The sequence below is a fragment of the Penaeus vannamei genome, chromosome 1 (genome assembly GCF_042767895.1).
Source record: "Penaeus vannamei isolate JL-2024 chromosome 1, ASM4276789v1, whole genome shotgun sequence".
Taxonomy (NCBI): domain Eukaryota; kingdom Metazoa; phylum Arthropoda; class Malacostraca; order Decapoda; family Penaeidae; genus Penaeus; species Penaeus vannamei.
The window spans coordinates 12,542,729-12,560,228 of NC_091549.1; the positions used below are offsets into that span (position 1 = coordinate 12,542,729).

The 17,500-nt window shown below is 51.4% G+C and overlaps 1 protein-coding gene across 40 annotated transcripts in view; it reads right to left on the reverse strand.

The window, feature by feature from the left end:
• LOC113802704 (transforming acidic coiled-coil-containing protein 1) overlaps nt 1-17,500 on the reverse strand; it is a 136,932-nt gene that overhangs the window by 26,131 nt on the left and 93,301 nt on the right. For all 40 annotated transcript variants that reach the window (XM_070113663.1, XM_070113482.1, XM_070145451.1 and 37 more), the window contains one exon: nt 17,411-17,474. In XM_070113663.1, coding sequence (XP_069969764.1) covers nt 17,411-17,474 — 64 coding nt within the window. The remainder of the gene's footprint in view (nt 1-17,410; nt 17,475-17,500) is intronic.

Genomic DNA, 17,500 nt, shown 5'->3' on the forward strand with positions numbered 1-17,500 from the left:
AAGGAAACGTCAAGACATGAATGATTCCACTGCGCTTTCGTGCTTCAAGAATGCAAGCACAAACACGGAGCCCGACTGCACGGCTGCTCTAAGGTCACATCGACCTTAACATTGACCTCATTTGCTGGGAAGTAAAAGGTCAGAGAGAGGCCGATCCCACACGACCTTATGGGAAGCAAGGCCCGCGGGGAACACGTTTGTGACTTGTTCCAACCGTCACGATGACGTAACACTTACGAGCACATATAAGAGTACTTTGCAACAGGGTTTCCAGCACACTGACTCCCCGGCGGCGTCACAGCGACTCAGCACTGCACGGGGGCGGCACACACACGCACAGGCACAGCGCGGCACCGACGACAGGCAACCGCGGGCGTGCACCAAACAAAAGCTGGGAGCGAGACACACACCGGGCGCTCTGTCCCTCCTCACTGCCGCCACAATACTGGCTCCTCCCTCTCCCCAACACCCCGCCACTGTGCTCCACTCTCCTCGCCATTCCACATCTCTCCACCCGCCCCTCCACCACCCTCTCTCACATTCCCTTCCTCCTCCGTCCTTCGCCTCTCCTTCCTTTATCCTTCCCTTTCTCCCTTACTCTCACAGACCTTTCCCCTCCCTCCTTTCCCCCTTCCATCCCTATCCCTCCCACCCACTTCCCTCTCCCTCCTTCCCCCTAATATCCCTCCCTCCCTCCCACCACCACCCCTCCCTCCTTCTCCCTCCTATCACCACCACCCCTCCCTTCCTCTCCCTCCTATCACCATCCCTCCCTCCCTCACCCTCCTATCACCACCACCCCTCCCTCCCTCACCCTCCTATAACCACCCCTCCCTCCCTCACCCTCCTATCACCACCCCTCCCTTCCTCTCCCTCCTATCACCACCCCTCCCACCTCCCCTCCCTCCCGTATCTCTCACATACACTCATACATTCAGCCAGGCACACACTCGCCTCCCATGACTTGTCAAGCGTGACCACGGGGTTCGCGTACTATAAGCGCACAAACACAGGCAAGCAATTAACTCGGTGCATACACATATACCTAAATGAACAGATAATTTGTTAGACAGATAGACAAGATAATAAGATAGATAGATAGATAGATAAATAGATAGATACAAACAAGAAAGACAAATACAAATAGGTCAATGGAGAGAAAAAGTTGATATATATAGACTGATAGACAGAGATAAATAAATAGAGAAAAAGCTGATATACAGATAGATAGATAGACAAAGAAAAAGTCCACACCGACCGAAAAATGTACGAACGGATAGATAGACTGATAGACAGACAGGCGTACGGACAGACAAATAAACCGACCGACAGACAAACGAACAAGACATACAAATAGGCAGCAAACTCCACAGCGATCCCGGGGAATATCCTCAGACGGATCCCTCTCTCTCAAGCGATTTCCGGAAGTCTCCCGCTTAAAAGGGCGATTACAACTATTTTTCTCTTTAAACTCATCCCACACGGACTCACGTAGAATGAGTCTCTTCAATGTCGAATCCAAGGACTTTGGCGAAGGATAAGTGATGGGACAATGGGGGGAGGGAGGGGGAGGGAGGGGGGAGTCAAGGATGGGGTACGTCTCGCCTCTTTAATAAAAGAAAATGTCTGCTTAAGAGGTTATGAACAAGAACAAAACGCCAAGAAAAATGGACAATAATACGAACACGTTCATTTTCGAATTCAGAAACAATATCTTTTATATCCAAATCAATACAAGACAGTCGAGATTTATATCTAAAACAACAACAGCAACAGCAGCACACAATAACAACAATAAGGTTAACAACAAACTTTTCATCTACACCACCACCACCACCACCACCACCAACAACAACAACAACACGAACAACACATTTCTCACTTCATAACAACAACAACAACAACACGAACAACACATTTCTCACTTCATAACAACAACAACAACAACACGAACAACACACTTCTCACTAAACGACAACCCCTACTCACCAAAAACACGTCTCATCTAAACCCCAAACTCAATTTACAAACACGTGCTCATTTCCTGTCCCCAAGCGACCTCGGCTGGGACTCCCATCTCCCATTCCACTCTCCATTCGCCTGCCAGTAAAATAAAAGTGGACTCTCCCGAACCCTGCTGGGCTCTCTCGGACTCCGCTTAACTCTGTAAGACTCTCCTGGACTCGATTGGACTCTGCTGGTCTTTCAGGAACTCTTCTGAATTCACCCGGACGCTCATATACAATCCTGAACTCTCCTGCATTCCTCCGATCTCTTATACACTATCCCGAACTCTCCTGAATTCACCCGGACGCTCATACACAGCCCTGAACTCTCCTGCATTCCTCCGGTCTCCTATACACTATCCCGAATTCTCCTGAATTCTCCCGGACTCTCATAAACTACCCTGGACTCTCTTGAACTCTCCTTGCCATTGCTTGTTACTCGTCTGATGAACAAATATTCGAAGTGAATGAAGTGTGTTCGACTCGATCTTCTCTCGTTGGGAGGAGAGGGGAGGCGAGGGGAAGGGAAGGGAGGGGACGGAGGGAAGGGAAGGGAGGGGAGGGGAGGGGAGGGGAGGGTGGGGGGGGGGAGGGGAGGGGAAGGGAAGGGAAGGGAAGGGAAGGGAAGGGAAGGGAAGGGAAGGGAAGGGAAGGGAAGGGAAGGGAAGGGAAGGGAAGAGAAGAGAAGAGAAGAGAAGAGAAGAGAAGGGAAGGAAAGAGAAGAGAAGGGAAGGGGAGAGGAGGAGAAGAGAAGGGAAGGGAGGGGAGGGGAGGGGAGGGGCGGGGCGGGACGGAGGGGACGCAGGGGAGGCCTTGTAAGAGGGAGAAGGACGATGAGGGAAGAAGGGAGGGAAAGGGAGAGGGAAGAGGGGAAGAAGGAAGGGTAGAGGAGGTAAAAAAGAAGGGAAGTAGAGGAGGTAAGAGGGAGTGGAGGGGCGATAAGAGGAAGAGAAGGAAGAGAGGGAGAGCAGGGAAGAAGCGGGGGGGGGGGGGCACTCAGCCCGGTGCAGAGCAGTTCCTTCGCTACTTGACCTTCGTTAATCAATGTCCCAACAAGAGACATCGACTTCCTCCCCCCACGCAGGAGGAGGTGGGAGGGAGAGGGGGAGTAGGAGGAGGAGGTGGGAGAGGGAGAGGAGGAGGAAGTGGGAGAGGGGGAGGAGGAGGAGGAGGAGGAGGTGGGAGAGGGGGTGGTGGAGGTGGGAGAGGGAGAGGAGGAGGAAGTGGGAGAGGGGGAGGAGGAATGATGGAAGATTGGGAAGGAGGAAAGATAGAAGAGAGGGAGGGAGGAAGGAAGGGAGGATGATGAATAGGAAGAAGGATAGAGATGAGGAAGCAGGGGAGAAGGTGGAGGGAAAAGAGGAGAGATGGAAGAGAGAGAGGGAGGAGAAGGAGAAGAGGAGGAGAGATGGAAGAGAGAGAGGGAGGAAGGATAGAAATGGTGAAGAAGGAGAAGAAGATGAAGAGAAGGAAGAGGAAGAGGCATGGAGAGGGAGGGAGAGAGAGGGGAGAGGGAGGGAGGGAGAGAAAAGGGGGGGGGGAGGGAGGGAGGGAGGAAGATAATCCTCACGACTCCATCCCCCACAAAGACGGACGTGAGAGGAGCAAGGGAACGATCAGATTCCTGTTATCACCCAATCAACGAGGTCAAGAAGCCAGACGCATTGCACGCAAAGGGGTGTGCGTGGAAACAAAATATAAAACCACGCACAAAAAAAAACATAATACGAAATATAAAACGATAAACCACACACACACAAAAACATAATACGAAATATAAAACTATAAAAATACACAAAACGAAATACAAACGATCCCCCCAGAAAGAAAACAAAACAAAATGACAAACGAAACTACAATCACCCTCTACCCCCACCAAAAAAAAAAAAAAAAAAAAAAAAAAAAAAAAAACCCCAAAAAAATAAATAAAAAAAAAAAAAAATAATAATAATAATAATAACAATAAAAAAAAACGCATGAAAAAACGACGACATAACCCCCCCCCCCCCAAACATCGACAGACCTCAACCCACCGACCAAACCAGGAAACGAAACGGAAAAAAAGGAAAAGAATTGCGGTTCGGCGTGTGCACCTCTGCCCCCCCCCTCCTTCTCTCCCTCCCCCCTGCCCCCTCCTATTCTCCCTGGCTTTCATGACAGCCGCTCTGACGCCAGCCACCCTCATGACACCGGCTTTTCCATCAATGTTTGCATGTCTAACGGAGGCTCTGCCCATTGATCTGCCTTGGTGGGGAGAGAGGGAAGGGAGGGGAGGAGGGAAGGGAGGGGAGGAGGGAAGGGAGGGGAGGAGGGAAGGGAGAGGAGGGAAGGGAGAGGATGGAGGGAGGGAAGGGAGGGAGGGAAGGGAGGGAGGGAAGGGAGGGAGAGAGAGAGAGGGAGAGAAGGAGGGAGAGAGAGAGGGAGAGAGAGACAGAGGAGAGAGAGAGAGAGAGAGAGAGAGAGAGAGAGAGAGAGAGAGAGAGAGAGAGAGAGAGAGAGAGAGAGAGAGAGAGAGAGAGAGAGAGAGAATGTGCGTGTGTGTGCGTGTATGCGTGTTTGTGTATGTGTATGCATACAAACATACGCTCGTATCCGCATACGTGCCCCTCCACATGCATATCCGCCCGCGAGCGCACATGTGCCGAGCGCGCCCCCGAGATTCCCGTCACCCACGTGTTACGGCGCGGGAGGAGTGACGCGCCTCCGCCGCCGTGACGTCACCGAGCTCGCCACCAGGTTACGCCACCCTCAGGAAGGATCCCCGACGCCACGCCAATCGCTGATTCGTGAGCGCATAATGGCGCTAATCACCGCCACTGATTAGCTCTGATCGGCTGCGCGCATGCGATGAGATCATTTGGGTTTGGCCATCAGTCAAACCATTGAGGAACGGGGGGGGGGGGGGGGAAGGAAAGGAGTGAACGGGGAGAGAAGGAGAGACGGGGAGAGGCAGGGGGATGGAAGGGGATGGGATGGTAAGGACGGGGTAGGTGGAGGGGGAAGGAGAGAGGGGAGAGAGAGGGGAGAGAGAGAGGGAGAGAGAAAGGGGGAGGGAGAGAGAGGGGGGGAGGGAGGGAGAGAGTAGAGAGAGGGGGAGGGAGGGAGAGAGAGAGGGTGAGAGAGAGGGAGGGAGGGAGGGGGAGGGAGGGAGGGAGGGGAGGGAGGGAGGTGAGAGAGGGAGAGGAGGAGAGAGGGAGAGAGGGAGAGGGAGAGGGAGAGGAAGAGAGAGAGAGAGAGGGAGAGAGAGAGAGAGAGAGAGAGAGAGAGAGAGAGAGAGAGAGAGAGAGAGAGAGAGAAAGAGAAAGAGAGAGAGAGAGAGAGAGAGAGAGAGAGAGAGAGAGAGAGAGAGAGAGAGAGAGAGAGAGAGAGAGAGAGAGAGAGAGAGAGAGAGAGAAGGAAAGAGAAAGAGAAATAAAAAAAAAAGAAAAGAAAGAGAAAGAAAATGAGAGAGAGAAAGAGAGAGCATACGTGCGCCTCTCGCCTGGTCCCTCCGCCATAGCCTTCGAGGAAACCGTCTTACCCACAAACTTACGTCAACCGCGAGATGGAACGACAACTGCCCGCGCGTCCGTCCGTCCAGCACGTGTCTCCCGGGCGCTGGCAGGAGGTGACGAGGCGAAAGAGACACAGAGAGAGACAGCTCGTCGCGACCCTCCTCCCGGTGCAATCTCTCTTCTCGGAAACGACAACAAAACGCCGTCGCAGGGCAAAGACTCTAAGGGCCAAGATCGCAAGAATGAAGTGTCGCGCCCTCAGAGAGTAATTCCTTCTTAATGCCATCTTCTCCCTTCGTGTCAACCTGCTCTCAACCTGCTTTAAGCTCTTCATCTGTGTCACTTCTCTACCATTCTCTTCGCCTGCTGCAACCTCTCCTTTCGTCAACCTTTACAACCGTCTCGAACCTTACGTGTCAACCTCACAACTTGCGAGGTTTGTATCACCCTCTTCGCCTGTTTCAACCTCTCGGCTTTGTCAACCTTTCCGCTTACGGCAAACACCTCATTCTCCTTTTGTATCAGCCTCTCCACCCCTGTCAACCTCACCGCTTGTGTCAACACCTCCTTCATCCCACACTAACCTACCCCCGCCTTGAAAACTCCTTCAGGCACATTCAAGAGAAGAGAGATCCCCCACTTCCCTCCGTCCTCCCCCCTCTAGGATCTCGAGGTCGAGTGATCCCTACGTCTCCCTCGACCTACATCCTCGCCCCAATCACGACGTCGAGTTCCCGCCACGACACGACACGCGAGGCAGGCAACACGACCCCGCTATCGATCCCCCCGCGAGCCTGCAAAGCGATGCGCTCGACTCGTCCCCCGTGTCAAGGTATCGGCAATATCTCGATCTCCGTTTCTCTGTGCTTCTTTTCGTTTATCTCGCCTCGTCCTCTCGTCTTTCTATCCCTTGTCTTGCATCTCTCTTTCTCTTTCTGCCTCTATCTCTATCTCGCCGGACAATCAGTTTTCCTTCAGTATGATTCCAAAATCATATTCGATATATGAATACACACGTCGACTAAACAATAGGTGGTAATGTGAAGGATGTAAACCAAACAAAAATGGAGAAGAAAAGGAACCGGTCAAAGGATGAAGGGAGAGGAGAGGGAGAGAGAGGAAGGTACAGAGAGAGGGGATAGAAGAGAGAAAAGAGAAGAGAAGAGAAGAGGAGAGTCAGCTTATGCCTACGCGTTTGTTTGTTTATGTAGGTCAGGGACGTCTAAGACAAAGCCTTCACGAAATACATTACGAACACAATAACCCACACAGGCTCATCATGATTTCCATTACGCTTCAGAAGAAAAATAAACAAATAAACAAATAAACAAGAACTGTGCGTATGCTCGTGTCCGTACGCCCGCGTGTGGGCGCTCGAGACCACAATGCGGCGGCGGCCCTGTCCGGTCTGAGCAGATCCCGGGCGGGCGACGGCGCCGACGGGCCTGAGGCATGGGAAGGGTCCCTCCGTCTCCACTCCCCTCCCTCCCCCCTCTATTCTCCCATCCCCTTCTCTCCCCATTCCCTTCGTTTCCGGCCTTCTCCCCATTCCTTTCAATCTCCTCCGTTCCCGCATCCCTTCCCCTCTCTTGTTTCCCCTTCCCTCCACCCTCCACCTTCCTTTCTTCTCTTACCCCTTCTCTCTCTACCTTCTCCCGCCTTTCTCCTCCCACCTTTCGCTCCCCTTCTTCTCTTTCCCCCTCTCTCTCCCGTTTCTTCTCCCTTTCCCTCCCCTTCTCCTAATACCCCTTCCCCCTCTCCCTCCCCCTCTCTCACTCCCCTCCCCTACTGTCCTCCCATGGGCGTGTTCGAGGGCGTGGCGAGACGAAGTCGATCAGGAAGGGACTCTCGCCACACGACGGCCTTGCGTTCCGTTGCGTCGCTCCCACGCGTTTTGTCCGTCTGGTGTTTTGCGTGTGTGTGTGTGTGTGTGTGTGTGTGTGTGTGTGTGTGTGTGTGTGTGTGTGTGTGTGTGTGTGTGTGTGTGTGTGTGTGTGTGTGTGATATGTGTGTGTGAGTGTGTGTGAGTATGTGTGAGTATGTGAGTGTGTGTGTGAGTGTGTGTGTGAGTATGTGTGAGTATGTGAGTGTATGTGAGTGTATGTGACTGTGTGTGTGAGTGAGTGTGAACGTGAGCGTGTGAACGGGAACCACTCGCACGCACGGCCATTCCTCAAAAATGACCGTAGTCCGAAGGAGAAAAAAAATCGCCCCGTCAAGGATTTCCTCTCGGGTCGCGCCGTGTGGTTACGTGCAAAGAAAGGGTCGTCTCTGAATCCTCGAACCTTTCCTTACGCTGCGAATTCTCTCACGGTTTCTTCTCCTCTCCCTCCAACCTCAGCCTTCCCTCCTTCTTCCCTTCTCTCACGGCTTATTCTCCTCTCCCTCCAACCTCAGCCTTCCCTCCTTCTTCCCTTCTCTCACGGCTTATTCTCCTCTCCCTCCAACCTCAGCCTTCCTCCTTCCTTCCCTTCTCTCACGGCTTATTCTCCTCTCCCTCCAACCCCAGCCTTCCTCCTTCTTCCCTTCTCTCACGGCTTATTCTCCTCCCCCTCCAACCTCAGCCTTCCCTCCTCCTTCCCTTCTCTCACGGCTTCCTCTTCTCTCTTTCCCACCTCAGCCTCCCTGCCTTCTTATCTCTCCCAGCGCCTTACAACCCGAACACTCCTTTAAAAGGCTGTATAAGTAGGGTTGACTTCATCTCTCTCCCTGACCCTTCCTTTCCTTCCCTCAGTTGAGAGACTAAACCGACTGGGTCTTTCCTTCCCTCGACGTAATACACCGACAACATACGAGATGAAACGTTTAAATCCCATAATCCACGATTGTACGTGCCGTTACCTACACGACCAATTTAAAGAATACGTTCTTACTCCAACACGATACTTTCATAACAAGTTCTTCGTTATACCGAGGCTTTCAATCGCCCCTTTATTTTGGCTCAGATTAGTCCTTGGAACAGCAGGAGCACAGCCTTCCGCAATTCCGTAGTAGGAGCTGAGGAGGACTTGGGTGGAGGGGGGAGCGGGTGGCGAAGGAGCTGGGCGGAGCGACCGCAGCGCGCACACCTGTAGGACTCATTTAAAAGGACAAGGCGTGAGAGGGGAGAGGGGAGGGGTGGGACGACGCGGCTCCTGTCCTTCCGCGGGGGTTGCAAGGAGACCGGCAAACACCGTTAAACCAGGAATCAGCTGATCGACATTACCTTTCCCAGGCGCTCACGAGGGACAGGAACACCTCGTTCTTGAAGGTCTTCTTGGCGCTCGCCTCCCGGGACATGCTGCGCTCCAGCTTCATGGCGGCGAACGGGACACGTTATCCTGCCGACGGAAAGGCGCCTGGTCTCCTCTTCCTCCAACTGCTGCTTCTCCGAGACGCCCTTCGGACCTCCACCACAGTTCAAACTTCCCAGAGCCTCGACGTTCCGGCCAGCTGAACGGCGGTTCTCTCGCTCCCGTGAACACCCTCAGTCGCTATCACACACAGCAAAAACACCACTCAAAAACAGCGACGACAATGACAGCATCACAGTGTCGGCAGCAGCGCCAGGCGTCGCAGCCTCCCACGCGCGGGTACTGAAAGAGACTGACGCGGCGCCCACGTGCGTATCTCCGGCTGGGCACGACCCCGAGATGACCTATACTGTCTAAGGGAATGCAAGCCAAGAAAAAATGTTTCACAACTCTTGCAAATTTCGTAATGTGGCCAAAAGAAACAAACACCTAATACCGTCCTCTTGTTTTTCAACAATGCCATTATACTTAATATCACCAATATTCACCATGAAGTACCCCAACCTCCCACCTCCCCCTCCCCGCGGGCGCGCCTTGACACGGGAGGTCGCGTCTCGGAGCGGCCAGTCACGACTCGCACACACTCCCTTACCTACTTTGTCTGTTAGAAAGCCCAACTTTCTTCCCCGGGCCTCGGGTACTCCCCCCTCCCCGCACCCCAAACGACGCCACACTACTTCACAAGGGATACGCACTAAAGGAGAAAAAAAGATAATCCACAAAATTACTTGCGAACATGACAGCCTATCTCAAGGCCGTGCGGCTGAGTCAGCTGCGCCGCGCTTCCGCTCACAGATTCCGAAGGCCGCTGGAGCTATGTGTGTCACCTTATCTGTCTGTCACGCCTAGGGACTGCCCCTGCCTTGGACAACCAGGGGAAGCGTGCCCAGGGAAGGCCAGGTGGGACGTGAGGCAGGAAAAAGATGCGCACCTGCACTGTCTCTCGGTACTGAAGTGCGTGTGAGTCACCCCATTGCCCGTCCACCCTACGTTTCCTCCGCGAGCGACACTGGTCAGACTTCTACGCCATATATGGTCGACACACGCGGTGCTATGGGACTACCCTCCTCGAGAAGCCGTCTGTTTCTCTTCTCCTCGTGTTCGTTTGTTTTTTTTATTTATAAGCACACGCGCAAGCATAATAGTAATAGTAATAAAAAGCAGACCCTAAAAAATCAACATTCCTAACGAATTACGCATCTCAGGTCAGACGTTCCTGCACCGAATCCCCCCGGGCGGCCGCCATCATATGTTTAACCAAGCCTGGCTAAACGCACCGCGCCGCACTCTCATTTGCAAAACATGGAGGCCCGCCGACCGTACCCAAGTTGCAAACGCCGTCGCACAGACTCTGGAGATTCTACTCCCGCCTTTCCTTTAAATTTTCGTTTTTTTCCCGCTTTCGGTATTTTTGCCCGCAACCGAGGATAACGTTCCCCGAGACAGAGTACAAGTACTTTTCTGCAACACGGAAACGGCCATGTTTGCAAAGGGGAAAAGGAACGACAATTGCACAGCGGGCCATCGCGTTTCCTTCACCGGCAACGAATGTCATCGTTACGTTTCCACTGGCCTTCCGACCAGGCAAAAGCACTCGAATTCCCTTAGTTCATAATCTTATTCGCCCGGTATTGTAAAGGGAGAAAGAGGATGGGAGAAACAGACGGAAAGAACAACATAAATATAGCGGTATATACAGTCTGTATTTAAGTATATGTATATAAATTGGAGGTAGATACAGGCTGTATTTAAGTATATGTATATAAATATATAAAGAGAGGGTGGGAGATAGTACGGTGGAGAAGGGAAGGAGAGGAAAGAGACAAAGAATAAAGAAGAAAGAGACGAGATAAGAGAGAAGAAGAAGAAAGAGGCAAGAGACGAGATAAGAGAGAAGAAGAAAGAGGCAAGAGACGAGATAAGAGAGAAGAAGAAGAAATAGGCAAGATACAATATAAGAGAAGAAAGAAGAGAACCTAGAGACAAAAGAAAGAAGGGAGATAAGACAATGATAAGAGGCACACTGAGACTGAGAAAGAAAGAAAGAAAGAAAGAAAAAGAAAACACTAAAAAAATCTGTGCCCGCTGCTCACTCCCGACCGGACTCTCCTATCAAAGAGGCGTAATGCAATCCCCTTGTTCACCGGCGGAAAAGGGGGAGGTGGGGGGCGCTGGAGAAAATGGAGGGGGGCAGACACAGGGCTGAAGAAAGGGAGGGAGGGAGGGAAGGCTGGGAGAAAGGGAGGGAAGGGAGGGCGGAAAAGGGGGAAGGGGGGGCAGACAGAGGGCTGAACAAAGGGAGGGAGAAGGAGAGGCGGAGACGGCTGGAGAAAGGGAGGGAAGGAGGGAGAAAGGGAAGAAGGACAGGGAGGGAGGGCTGGAGGAAGGAACAGGGGGAGAGGGAGAGGGGGGAGAGGGGGGGGGAAGGGGAGGAGGGGAAGAGGGGGAGGGGAGTTCTCTTTCTAGTCTGTATGAGTATTATCACGTTCGTTACACAAAGTTCGCGCGGAGAGAGAAGCTGGGATGTGAAATGGAGAAGAGGAAAACACAAGGAGAGGGGGAGAGAGTGAGGGGTGAAGGGAAGGGGGGGAACATAGGAAATGGATTTGGATAGTGAGGTGATGAGAAGAAATGAGGGAGGGAGGGAGAGAGGGAGGGAGAGAGGGAGGAGAGGAGGGAGAGAGTGGAGGGAGGGAGGAGTGGAGGGAGAGGAGGGAGGGAGGGAGGAGGGAGGGAGGAGGAAGGGAGAGAGAGAGAGAGAGAGAGAGAGAGAGAGAGAGAGAGAGAGAGAGAGAGAGAGAGAGAGAGAGAGGGAGAGAGAGAGAAAGAGAGAGAGAGATAGAAAGAGAGAGAAATTAAGAAAAAAAGTGAGAGAAAAAGGTATGAGAATGCAGGAAACGAATGCATACAATAAAAATAGGAAATGAGGGGAAAAGAGAGGCAAATGAATGAAACGAAGAGAATGAAATGAAGAAAACGAAATAGGGAATGAGGAAATGAGGTGGAGAAGAGGGGGAGGGCAGAAAATACATGACAGTAGAGCACGTGATGTGCAAAAATAAAGGTACAAAACCACTAGAGGCAAGGGGTAAATACAATAATCAAATAAATCAAAAGGGGAAATAGAGATTGGTTAAAAATAAACATAAAAATAAAAGCCATGGAAAATATAAAAAGGGGAAATACAATAGCATAGCAGTAAATAGAGAGGAGAAGAAAGGCTGAGTAAAAATGTTAAACAACAAAAAAGGAACCTAATGTAAATCAATATCAATAACAACCAGAGAAAGAGAGATAAAGGATAATAGGAGAAAGATATATATATATATATATATATATATATATATATATATATATATATATATATATATATATATATATATAAAGAGATAGAGAGAGAGAGAGAGAGAGAGAGAGAGGGAGAGAAGAAGAAAGAGAGAGCGAGAGAGAGAGAGAGAGAAAGAGAGAGAGAGAGAGAGAGAAAGATAGATAGATAGGGAGAGAAACAGGAGCCCAAAAATAACAAAGAGAGGTAAAAACGAAGGGAGGGGAAAGGCGATGGGGGGGGGCGGCGAGGTGAGAAGGTCAAAGCCAACGGAGGCTTTTAGGTCAAGGGGACGTTACCCACAGCATACTAACGAGGGGTCGCCGGAAGTCCGTAATGTCCTCGGCGAGGGGAACGGCGTGGTCGAAGGTCCCGAGGGTGAGGGTCGAGGGTGACAGGTGAGAGGGAGGTTGGAGGGGGGAGGGGGAAGCGGGAAAGGGGACAGGGAGGAGGGAAAGGGGGACAGGTGAGAGGGAGGGGGAAGGGGACAGAGGGACGGAAAGTGAGAGGGAGGTGTAAGGGACAGGGGAAAGGAAGGGGGAAGGGGGAAGGGGGGAGGGGTAAAGGGAAGGGGGAAGGGGTGTAGGGGTGACAGGTGAGAGGGAGGGTTGAGAGAGAGGGAAGGGGAAGGGGAGGAGGAAGGAGGAAGGGAAAGAGGGAGAGGGAGGGAGAAGGAGAGGGAGGGGGAGAGGGAGAGGGGAAAGGGGAGAGTGGAAGGGGAAGGGGGAGAGGTGTGGGGTTGAAGGGGTGAAAGGGAATTGGAATTAGGGGAGGTGGGAGGGAGGAGGGGAGAGGGTGAGGGAGGAGAGGAGGGCGAGGAGGGAGGGGAAAGGGAGAAGGGTGACAGGGTGAGAGTGGAGATTGGAGGATGGAGGGAGGAGGTAGTAGGGTAGGGGGAGCGATATGGAAGGAAAGAGACTGACAAGTCAGGGTGACAGGTGAAGGTGAGTAGTGTAGACGAGGAGACACGAGTGAGAGTGAGGGTGGAGAGTGACAGGTGACAGGAGGAGGAGGAGGAGGAGGAAGAGGAGGAGGAGGAGGAGGAGGAGGAGGAGGAGGAGGAGGAGGAGGAGGAGAGGCAAACGTGGGAGGAGAGAAACTGGTGAGAATGAAAAGTGATAAGTAAGCGTGAAGTGAAGGATGGTAAGGGTGAGTGTCCAAGGTGAGACAAGGGTGATGGCGAGAGTGAATGGCGCGGAAGGAGAGTGACTGATGAGGGAGGAGACAGGCAAGTAAGGGTGAAACTCATAGGTGAGGGTGATTGACGAATGAGGAGAATGAGAGAAAAGGTGAAGATTGACAGGCGAGAATGAGAGTGCCATCTGCGGAAGGAAAAGAAGGGTGAAGAGTGATAAACAAGGGAGAGTGAAGATTGACGGAGAGAGAGAGAGAGAGAGAGAGAGAGAGAGAGAGAGAGAGAGAGAGAGAGAGAGAGAGAGAGAGAGAGAGAGAGAGAGAGAGAGAGAGAGAGAGAGAGAGAAAGAGCAGAGAGAAAGAGAGAGAGAAAGAGAGAGAGAAAGAGAGAGAAGAGGAGAGAAGAACGAAAGAGAGAAAGAGAGTAAGAGAAAGAGAGAAAGAGAGAAAGAGAGAAAGAGAGAGAGAAAGAGAGAAAAGACAAAGAGAGAAAGAGAAAGAGAGAGAAGAAATAGAGAAGAGAGAAAGAGAAGAGAAAGAAAGAGAAGAGAAAGAGAGAAAGAGAGAAAAGAGAAAAGAGAAAGAGAGAAGAGAAAGAGAGAAAAGAGAAAGAGAGAAAAGAGAAAGAGAAAAGAGAGAAAAGAGAGAAAAGAGAAAGAGAGAAAAGAGGAAGAGAGAAAAGAGAAAGAGAGAAAGAGAGAAAGAGAGAAAGAGAGTGAGAGAAGAAGAGAGAGAGAGAAAAGAGAAAGAGAGAAAGAGAGAAGAGAGGAGGGAGGAGAGAGGGAGGAGAGGAGAGGAGGAGAGAGAGAGGAGAGAGGAGAGAGGAGAGAGGAGACGAGACAAGAGGAGAGGAGAGAAACAGAAGAGCGAGAATGCACGACAGACAAAGAAGAGTGACAAATAAGGGCGAGAGCGAGAGTGCGAGACAGAGGACGCCGCTCCTTTTCGGGGGGCCGCCAATGCCACGGCTCCGAAAGCGCCGAATTCCGTGGGCACTTCTAACCCCCCCCCCCCCCCAAGCGACTGGGTCAGTTCAGGGGGGAGAAGATTTTTTTTTCTCACTTTTTATCTATTCATTCATTCATTCGTTGCCACGCCCGAGGAGCCACATCGATTTTTTACTTTGTTTTTCTTTCTTTCTTTCTGGAACACATATACGTGTGTGTGTGTGTGTGTGTGTGTGTGTGTGTGTGTGTGTGTGTGTGTGTGTGTGTGTGTGTGTGTGTGTGTGTGCGTGTGTGTGTGTGTGTGTGTGTGTGCGCGCGCTTATGTGTAGAGAAGAGAGAAGAGAGAAAAGACAGAAAAAGAGAGAGAGAGAGAGAGAGAGAGAGAGAGAGAGAGAGAGAGAGAGAGAGAGAGAGAGAGAGAGAGAGAGAGAGAGAGAGAGAGAGAGAGAGAGAGAGAGAAGGGGGGGAGGGAGAGGGAGAGGGGAGGAAGGAAGGGAAGGGAGGAAGGAGGGAAGGAAGGAAGGAAGGAAGAAAGGAAAGGGAGGGAGGGAGGGGAGGGAGGGAGGGAGGGAGGGAGGGGAGGGAGGGAGGGAGGAGGGAGGGAGGAGGGAGGGAGAGAGAGAGAGATATACATGAGCGTGGAAGAAAGCGGGAGGAAAATAAAAGAGAAGAGACAGAAAAAAGAAAAGAAAGAGAGGGCGGGGTCTGATAACATGCAGATGTTCCGCCATCCACCCCCACCCATCCCCCCGCCACCTGCTCCTCCTACTCTAAAGGAGTTCGTCCTCATTGTGTCCTCCCTCGCCCTTCCTGTCCACTCTCCTCCCTCCTTCCCTCCCTCCCTCCACCTTCCTTCCCTCCACCTTCCTTCCCTCCAACTCTATTCCCTCGCTTCCCTTCCCTCCGCCTCCTTCCACTCACTTCTCATCTCTCCGCTTCTCCCCTCCCCGCCTCCCTCCTCCTCCCTATCCCTCCACCTTCCTTCCCTCCACCACCCTCCCCTAACTTCCCATCCCTCCGCCTCCCTCCCCTCCACTTCTCTTCTCTCCTTTTCCCTCCCCCTCCCTATCCCTCCACCTTCCTTCCCTCCGCCTCCCTTCCCTCCCTCCGTCTCCCTTCCCTCAGCCTCCCTCCCCTCCCCTCCCCTCCCTTCCCTTCCCTTCCCTTCCCTTCCCTTCCCTTCCCTTCCCTTCCCTTCCCTTCTCTCCACCCACGTCCCACACCCGCGCTACTTATTGCACATCAAATTCTCATAAATCCCTCCATTTTCCTTTTACAAACATTTTTTGTGTGTGAATTTCCCCCCTTTATGTTTTTCCAAGAGAAAAGAGAGAAGGGGGGAAACAGACTAAGGAAGGAGGAGAAACGGGAAGGAAGGAGGAAAGAAGAGGGAAAAAAAGGAGAGACGAGAAAGAAGAATGGGATGGAGGGAAAAAAAGGTGGGAGAACGGGAAAGAAAGGGGATAGAAGGGAGAAGAGGAAAGAAATAAGGGGAGGGAGAAAGAAGGAGAGAAAGGGAGGAGAAATGAAAGAAAGGAGGGAGGAAGAGAGGAGAAATGAGAAGGGAGGGAGGGAGGGAGGAGAAATAACAGGAAGGAGGGAGAAAGAGAGGAGAAATGAGAGAAAGAGAGGAGAAATGAGAGAAAGGGAGGAGAAATGAGAGAAAGGGAGGAGAAATGGAAGAAAGGAGGGAGAAAGGGGAAAGCAGGACACTCGTTCGTATAACAGCATCCAGTCATCCGCCCCTCTCCGGTCGGGTCAGCTGACGGAACCCGAAGCGCGGGTGAAAGGGCCCCCCCGATAGACGCTGGCCGTGACCGCTACTGGGGGGGGGGGGGGGTCCACCCTCTCTCCCTCCCTTATCCCCTCTCCCTCCTTCTCCTTCCCCCCTTCCCTCTCCCTCCTTCTACCCCCTTCCCTCTCCCTCCTTCTGCCCTCTTCCCTCTCCCTCTTCCTCCTTTCCCATCATTCCTCCTGCCCCCCCTTCCCTCTCCCTCCTTCTGCCCTCCCCCTTCCCTCTCCCTCCTTCTACCCTCCCCCCTTCCTTCTCCCTCCTTCTGCCCTCCCCTCTTCCCTCTCCCTTCTCCCCTCCGTCTTCCCTCTTCCTCCTTCCGTCTCTCATTCCATCTTCTCCCTCATCTTCGTCCCGTCCTCATTATTGCACATCGTTTGCATTTCCTATATTTCATTTCTTGAAGGAGTAGAAGGAGGAGGAGAAGTGAAGGTAGAAGAGATAGATGATAGATAACGTTGATGGATAGACAGGTAGATATATATAGATAGATAAATAGACAGACAGATAGATTAGTGGGACGGGGAGAGAGAAATCGAAGGAGGGAGGGAGAGAGGGAGAGAGGGAGGGAGGGAGAGGGACAGAGGGAGGGAGAGGGAGAGGGACAGAGGGAGGGAGAGGGAGAGGGAGAAAGCACACAACAGGAGAGCGAAAAAATATAAAAAATGATAAATAGGAGACCACTTTCCCAGCCTCCTCCCCGTTTCCTTATTCCCTCCATCCTTTCTAATTCTTTTTTCTATTTATCCCTGTTTCCTTCAGAACTTACATCATCTTTTACTTTTTTCTTCAAATTGCGTAAATCAATTTCGAAACTGTTTAATGCCCAGGATAAAAAAAAACATACTCGATCTGCACAGTGCATTTTTGCCAATTTTCTCAAATAATTCATATCATAGATAATTTCCATTTATTCACAAAACTTTTTTCTACCCAAAATACTGCCGTTCTAAACTTACCTGAATCGACCATTTATCATTATTCATTAGCATACTACAGCCATATGTTATGTTGTATGAGATTTGCATGAAACAGTTTTACATAAGGCAGCAATATTTCTATTTCTAGATAATAAATCACATACAACAAAAGCAGTATGAGTTTGACAGTGGAGGTGAGAGAGAGAGTGAGAACCAGAGTGCGTGTGCAAGTATGAGAGTGAGAATGAGTGTGTCTGAGTGAGAGTGAAAGTTTGGGTGAGACTGAGACTAAGACTGAAAGTGAAGGTGAGATTGAGATTGAGAGTGTGAGAGAGAGGGGGTGTCTGTGTGTGTGAGACAGTCAGATTAATGGGAGCATATAACGGAGCCAGAATGAGAGCAAGAAAATTAAATGAGTGTAAGAGAGTGAGAATGCGTGTTTATATGACTGTAAATTTACAAATAAATATCCAACTATAACCCAATGCCTTTGTCTTACCTTCCCATGGGCGTTGAGAGATTTCTCCTAAACTGCCTTTCCAGGTCTGATGCTTCCTTGAAAACTGAGGGTAAAATATAATTAATCATC